This window comes from Cyprinus carpio, unplaced genomic scaffold, assembly GCF_018340385.1.
Source record: "Cyprinus carpio isolate SPL01 unplaced genomic scaffold, ASM1834038v1 S000006721, whole genome shotgun sequence".
Taxonomy (NCBI): domain Eukaryota; kingdom Metazoa; phylum Chordata; class Actinopteri; order Cypriniformes; family Cyprinidae; genus Cyprinus; species Cyprinus carpio.
The window spans coordinates 249,835-257,334 of NW_024879326.1; the positions used below are offsets into that span (position 1 = coordinate 249,835).

The window sequence follows — 7,500 nt, forward strand, 5'->3', positions numbered from 1 at the left end:
TCTCAGTGCCGTCCAGCTCAACCTACACACACACACACACACACACACAATTATTACACAGGTCAAACACACACATCAGAACCGGGCCGTGGATCATACAGTGCCGTACTCTCATGTCACTGCAGGTGCAGACGGGCTGCGGATCAGTGTCTGCGCAGACAGAAGAACTCAACACTCTCTCACATATCTGCCACTGATCCGACAGAATCGAGCGGAAGCGCTGACCCCTGAAACACACTCTTCATTAGACTACAGCAACACTCAAATACATGAAGGGGTGCAAATATTCCAAACGGCATTCATGATGTTAATGTTTATAATATCTTCATGTCCTCTAGTTCACTTCATGATCTGAAGCATGCACCCGCTCACCAGTACAGCAGCAGGATCTCTGACAGACGGGGCTGAACGTCCCGCAGTCGCTCCTCTCTCCAGCAGGTGGTGCTGTTCAAGCCCAGTCTAGAGAGCAGCTGTTCACTCAGAGCCGCTGCGCTGCTGCTGACCACATACTGACCCTTCATCCACCCTAAATACCTGCAGACAGACCTTCACTGAGGACTCAGACTCTACAGAAGCACACAGACGCGAACCCGATGTGTGTGTGTGTGTGTGTGTGTGTGTATATTTTCTCTATATAGATTGTCTTTTTTGTGTGTCATTTTTTATATCTTCTGTGTGTGTGTGTGTGTGTGTGTGTATGTGTGTGTGTCTGTGTGTGTGAGTGTGTGTTACAGTAGTGATGGTTGGTCAGAGGGTTGTAACCTGCTCTTGGTCTTTGCGCTGAGTGTTTTCAGTCGTTCGATGTCCATCCACAGATGAAGAATATTCTCTCCCGGCCCGCCGACCAGAGACCTCTTAAACTCCAGAAAGCTGGATCGAGAACGACCTGCGACAGAGCAACACCTGACCAATCACACTGACTCCTGCAGCACCTTACACAATACAGACGGATTCACACAAACAAACATGAATATAACACTGATCATTCATCACTCAGTTTCAGCAGTAAAGCAGCTCGTTGAGCTCAGCTGAATTCATGCAAACAGATGGGATTAATAACCTCAGAGTTCAAAACCGCTCTGTCTTTAAAGGTTTATCAGTTAAAAATCTATTCCCCTACAGAAAAAATTGAATGGAGGTTAAAGTGTCATTATTCATCTAAATCCAGTGATTTTCACACGTATTTGAGTTCTCTGCTCATTTATAGCGTATAAAGTTTTCTTGCGTTGTGTCCGTCTCTAAGCAGCAGGAGAGGAACTGACCGTGTGCTGTGCTGCAGTCGTCCGGCTCTGATCGGTCAGTGTTTGGAGAGATGAAGCTGCTGTCCGTCTCCTCTGAAGAACTGCCAAACCGCCGAGCAGACAGAAGACGGCACTGCAAACACACCAGAACACAGAACCAGAGCATAATACACACTCCTCAAACCAGAACTCAGACTACAGATGTTCTGGAACGCACCTCGTCATCACACCGCAGCGCTGGAGAGGATGAAGCACCGCTGAGCTGGGACAGACACTTAGCCAGCCTGTGCACAAAACACCAACATCAGCTCACGAGACCTCCACGACAGCTTGACCATGCATCACCTTCTCTCACCTGAACTCGAAATAACAGTCGCTCTGCAGGAAATACGGCAGTCTGTCTCTCTTCAGCCACTGGACGGTCTGCTCTCGGTCCAGACGCTGCAGAGGAAGAGTCATGAGCTTCTGCTGTCACAGAAATGCATGCGTGTGCGTGTGTGTGTGCGTGTGCAGCAGTACAGTGACGCTGAAGCTGTTGTCTCGCAGGGGTTCTGCAGGGATCCAGCTCGGGTCCGACACAGCTCTGGACCGGATCTCAAACAGAGCGGCTCTGATCCGGCGGGACAGACGGTCCGCGGTGTGGTCCAGCAGCTCGAAGCCTGCAGAGCTCCCATCATACCTCACGGCCACGGCAAACACCTCAAACACACGCCACAGAAACACAGACACTGAAGCAAACACTGACTGAGCCTTCACTTCACAGACAGTCTTTTAAACAAAACAGCAAGGTTACGGCCCTTTGACTTCCGGTCAGAAAAACTGCATTTACTGAACAGAGTCACAGAATCTGTCAAAGCTTGGATGAATTAATAATCACGTAAATCATATCTTGATGTGGACTTTGATTTAATCAGGGTTTGATTTAAGTGTACGTATACACTCAGAAGCGTGAAGATATTCACAGCAACACGACGAAACAAACACTTGCTTTAACTGGAATACAACATGTCAGAAATATACTATTGTGGAGCTGAATGTCCATAATACTACTACTAACACTGATCTATACTAATAATAAATTATTAAAACTTATTTAAGGAATAATCACACAATATTTCTCCCATGTTTTAATTTTAATAGTAAACCACCTCTGTTTGCCAAATTGAAAGATAAAACAGCTAAATGACTGATTTATGCCTTCATCTGATAACCAGAAAAATTTAATAAAAAAGAAAGAAAGAAAAAACAAACATAACATGACAAAAAAAAAAATAAATTCAAATAAACAAAAAATTAAAAAAACATAAAATAAATTCTAAAAAAAATAAATTGCTTTTTGATGAATAAAATTCTATTTAACCATTAAAAAGGAGTTCAGAAAAATATAAAACAGAAAGAAACAACGTAATTTGGAGCCCTGAAAATTATTATTTTTTGTTAAGCTATGATTGTAATAAATCAAACTTACTTTTTGATTAACGAAATTTTATTTAAACATTAAAAATTAGTCCAGAAAAATGAAAACGAAATAAAACGCATTTCAAAGGGCCCTTCATATGTAAAGTTACTCTGAGAACATCTCGATCCGATCACTTATAACACAGCTGAGAGTAGAAACGCTTTCCTTCACGCAGAGGCTGATCTTTAACTAAACCCGGTTAGTTATTTAAAAAATCCCCTAACACCTGATCAGATGAGAGACTGTGTTCCTGATCAATCACATGATCAATCAATCAATCAATCAATCAGTCAGTCTCTCATTCACATTAAAACACGTCATTCACGACTCTCTCTCATTCACATTTCCCGCGCATACGTAAACGACAAGTCAGAAAGCGTCAAAGCTAAAACAACGACTCGCTCGCGTGATTTACTCACAAAGTTCTCGCTCGTTATTTCCGGGAGATCTGAAAGAGAAGCAGAAAGCGCGTCAGACACTCACATGCACACGCACACACACACACACTCAAACTCAAACACACGCACGCTCACTTACACACACACGCACACACACACACACACACACACACACACACACACACACACACACACACACACCACACACACACACACACACACCACACACACACACACACACACACACACACACACACACACACACACACACACACACACACACACACATTCACTCACTTACACACACACACATTCACTCACTTACACACACACACACACACTCACTCACTTACACACACACACACACACACACACACACACACACACACACACACACACACACACGCCCGCTGCTAAACAGCCGAGACTCACCGAGAAAACCCCGCGACATTCTGGAGCTCGGTTCGAGGCCCCGCGCCGCGCGTCTGATCGCGTTGCTATGGAGATCAAACTCAAACCCGAGCACAGACGCGCCGCGCCGCGAATCTCAGCTGCGCTTCTGCTCGAGTTTGACTTCAACAATGCTGATAATAATAAACAATAACAGACCAAACATTTAAACACAATCCCGAGAGAAGAAAAAACTTGTTTCCATTGTGAACAATACACACTATAAATGTGAAAGAGATCATATATAAAACAGTTCCACACGAGCTCTTCACTCTCAGAGTCAGATTTATAGATAAAAACGGCTTTATTTAAAACAGTGTATAAAAAGCATGTGAATATGTACAAACATGCAGATACACAGGACCGAGATTATTGCTGTACATCAGTGCAAAACACACACACACACACACACAGAGAGAGAGAGAGAGAGAGATAAGAGATCTAACCCAAATGACCACTCACACACACACACACACACAACACACACCCCACAACACATGTTTGTTTTTTGTGAAAAGTGGGGACATCCCATAGGCGTAAAGGTTTTTTTATACTGTACGAACTGTATATTCTATCGCCCCTAAACCCAACCCTACACCTAACCCTACCCCTTACAGGAAACTTTGTGCATTTTTACTTTTCTCAAAAAAAACTAATACTGTATGGTTTATAAGCGTTTTGATAAATGGGGACATGGGTTATGTCCTCATAAGTCACCCTCTCCTTGTAATACCTGTGTCATACCCATGTCATTATACAAAGTTGTGTCCTGATATGTCACAAAAACACACACACACACACACACACACAGAGAGACATACACACAGACACTCTCACACACACACACACACACACACACACACACACACACACACACACACACACACACACACACACAGAGAGACATACACACAGACACTCTCACACACACACACACACACACACACACACACACACACACACACACACACACACACACTTACTACTGAATAATGACACCGAGTAACTTTAAAGCGCGAGGAGTGAGGCTGCACATTGATTATTGTACGTAGAATGAATTCGCATTTAAACCACTGATATATATATATTATATTTTGCGTATTATAGACACACTGGTCATATATAGATCAGTGATTATAGATCAACTTAAGCCCCGCCCAGTCTCTAGTGCGGCGCGTGTTTGTGTTGCCATAGGAACCGGACGCGTTTGCCGCGACAGACGCTCCGTCTTTCGATAATCAGCAGCAATAATCGATATTAATAATCCGGTGAGTTTGAGATGATTATCGCAGGTATTTATCTGTGTGTCTGTAGTTTGTGACTCGCCTGAAGGCAGAAATGATTCATAAATCGTGTTTCTGTAGTCGAGGCTTTGTCTTAGAATACAGTTGTTATATTTAGCGAATATCAATAATTAGCACAAATACACGGTGTGCTTTATTTCGACAGGTAACGTAAAGGTGTTTCTGTGTTCCTTAACCGTACTTCGGGGACAAATTTATACTCATTAGTTGTATTTATTTATTTATTTATTTATTTATTTTTATTTTTACAGTCTGACTAAACCACCCTTTGGGGCGTCCTCATCTGTAAAAACGGTCTAAAAATAAAAGTAAGTTATTATTATTATTATTATTATTATTATTGGGCTATTATTATTATTATTTTGTAAAAATGCAGAAAATTTGTAGAAACGGTTTAAAACGGTATAAGATATAGTAAATAAATATAAAAAATAAACTAAATAAAACTTTTTTAACTGGAAAAGTTCAGAAAGTTTCTTAAAAAATATAAAACCGTAAATCGTTTGTGTAATTGTAAAAATGGTTGTAAAAACGACATAAAACATAGCAAATAAAAATAAAGAATAAAGTAAATATAGTTTTGTTTTTTAAATTGTAAAAATGCATTAAGTTGTATAGCATTTAGAACCAACTGTATATAAAAACAATATTACATGCCCTCATTTAGATAATTAAGTGTGTGTGTGTGTGTGTGTGTGTGTGTAACTCTGTGTGTGTGTTTGTGTGTGTGTGTCTGTGTGTGTGTGTGTGTGTGTAACTCTGTGTGTGTGTAACTCTGTGTGTGTGTGTGTGTGTGTGTAACTGTTAACTCTCTGTGTGTGTGTGTGTGTGTGTGTGTGTGTAACTGTTAACTCTCTCTGTGTGTGTGTGTGTGTGTGTGTGTGTGTGTCAGGAGTCATGAGTGCTGCTGAATCTGCGTCTGCTCTGGAGGCTCCGGGTTCGAGCAGCAGGTCGGTTCCTGCGGAGCATCTGGACTACAGCTTCATCCAGAGCTGCTCGGACCTCAAACATCTGGAGCAGATCCTGAGAGTCCTGCGGTGAGACGAGACCCTTCTGTGTGTGTGTGTGTGTGTGTGTGTGTGTCAGAGCTCCACTCACGGGTGCTGCTGCTGCTCCTCAGGTCCGGTCAGGACGGGTTCTACCCTCATCTGGTTGAGTTCTGTGAGAAGCACATAGAGAAACTGGACCCAAAGTCTCGAGTCCTCAGGAAGGAGCATCAAGCCGCCACCGCTGCCAGCTTCTCCACAGAGGAGTGGAGGACCATCTCTGAAGACCTGCAGGTGAAGCACCTTCAAGCTCCAACAGACCATCAAACCCTGACAGATCTCCTCCTCTACTGATCCTCTGCAAACACACACTTTATTACGCTTGATATTGATGATAATTGTATCATGTTTCACAGATGTGGGAGAGCAACATGAGACTGAAGGAAGCGGAGCTGAAGCAGCGGCCCAGATACAGTGATGCTGAACACGTGCCGCCGGTTCGATCCTCAAACAGTCTCGTTCAGGTAAAGGTGTTTCCTCTGGAGAACATCATCTCTCACACTCACAGATTCATCAAAGGTTTCTGCTCTAACGCTTCTGTAGAACAGAGTCAGCGCTGCGGTGAAGACTGCGAAAACATCCCGCGTCCCTCGACCGTACAGAGACTGGGACAGGTGTGTGTGTGTGTGTGTGTGTGTATAACTGCGTAACTCTGTCTTTGTGTGTGTGTAACTCTGTGTGTCTGTGTGTGTAACTGTGTGTGTGTGTTTGTGTGTGTGTAACTCTGTAAGTGTGTGTGTGTGTGTAACTGTGTAACTCTGTGTGTGTGTGTGTGTGTGTGTGTGTGTGTGTGTGTGTGTGTGTGTAACGGTGTAACTCTGTGTGTGTGTGTAACTATGTAACTCTGTGTGTGTGTGTGTGTGTGTGTGTGTGTAACAGTGTAACTTTGTGTGTGTGTAACTGTGTAACTCACTCAGTGTGTGTGTGTGTTTTTTTTTTTTTTTTTTTTTTCAAGTGTAACAGTGTAACTCTGTGTGTGTGTAACGGTGTAACTCTCTGTGTGTGTGTGTGTGTGTGTGTGTGTGTGTGTGTAACTGTATAACAGTGTAATTCTGTGTGTGTGTGTGTGTGTGTGTGTGTGTGTGTGTAACAGTGTAACTCTGTGTGTGTGTAACAGTGTAACTCTGTGTGTGTAACTGTGTAACTCTGTGTGTGTGTGGTGTGTGTGTGGTAACAGTGTAACTCTGTGTGTGTGTAACTGTGTAAATCTGTGTGTGTGTGTGTGTGTGTGTAACAGTGTAAAACTCTGTGTGTGTGTGTAACAGTGTAACTCTTGTGTGTGTGTTGTGTGTGTGTGTGTGTGTGTGTGTGTAACTGTATAACGGTGTAATTCTATGTGTGTGTGTGTGTATGTGTGTGTAACAGTGTAACTCTGTGTGTGTATAACAGTGTAACTCTGTGTGTGTAACAGTGTAACTCTGTGTGTGTGTGTGTAACAGTGTAACTCTGTGTGTGTGTAACTGTGTAACTCTGTGTGTGTGTGTGTGTGTAACAGTGTAACTCTGTGTGTGTGTGTGTGTAACTGTATAATGGTGTAATTATGTGTGTGTGTGTATGTGTGTGTAACAGTGTAACTCTGTGTGTGTGTAACAGTGTAACTCT

General features: G+C 42.8%; 2 protein-coding genes and 1 long non-coding RNA gene across 3 annotated transcripts in view; 1 reads left to right on the plus strand and 2 right to left on the minus strand.

Moving 5' to 3' along the window:
• LOC109064140 (regulator of G-protein signaling 22-like) overlaps positions 1-2,127 on the minus strand; it is a 4,225-nt gene extending 2,098 nt beyond the window's left edge. Inside the window, exons 1-9 of the mRNA XM_042755532.1 lie at positions 2,119-2,127; positions 1,761-2,009; positions 1,597-1,682; positions 1,459-1,525; positions 1,263-1,374; positions 763-886; positions 373-534; positions 110-227; positions 1-22 (exon numbers count right to left, since the gene is read on the minus strand). The exon at positions 1-22 is cut by the window's left edge and continues 83 nt beyond it. Coding sequence (XP_042611466.1) covers positions 1-22; positions 110-227; positions 373-534; positions 763-886; positions 1,263-1,374; positions 1,459-1,525; positions 1,597-1,682; positions 1,761-2,009; positions 2,119-2,127 — 949 coding nt within the window. The remainder of the gene's footprint in view (positions 23-109; positions 228-372; positions 535-762; positions 887-1,262; positions 1,375-1,458; positions 1,526-1,596; positions 1,683-1,760; positions 2,010-2,118) is intronic.
• A 782-nt stretch (positions 2,128-2,909) lies between these two features.
• On the minus strand, positions 2,910-3,982 carry LOC122144544. The gene is made up of 3 exons (XR_006159755.1): positions 3,531-3,982; positions 3,120-3,148; positions 2,910-2,950 (listed from the first exon to the last, which is right to left on the minus strand). It is a non-coding gene; the product is annotated as an uncharacterized LOC122144544 (long non-coding RNA).
• A 724-nt stretch (positions 3,983-4,706) lies between these two features.
• Positions 4,707-7,500, plus strand: part of spag1b (sperm associated antigen 1b) — a 13,762-nt gene continuing 10,968 nt past the window's right edge. The window contains 5 exon segments of the mRNA XM_042755533.1: positions 4,707-4,816; positions 5,745-5,889; positions 5,973-6,132; positions 6,255-6,362; positions 6,442-6,512. Of these exon segments, the coding sequence (XP_042611467.1) occupies positions 5,750-5,889; positions 5,973-6,132; positions 6,255-6,362; positions 6,442-6,512 (479 nt within the window). The 5' untranslated portion in view covers positions 4,707-4,816; positions 5,745-5,749.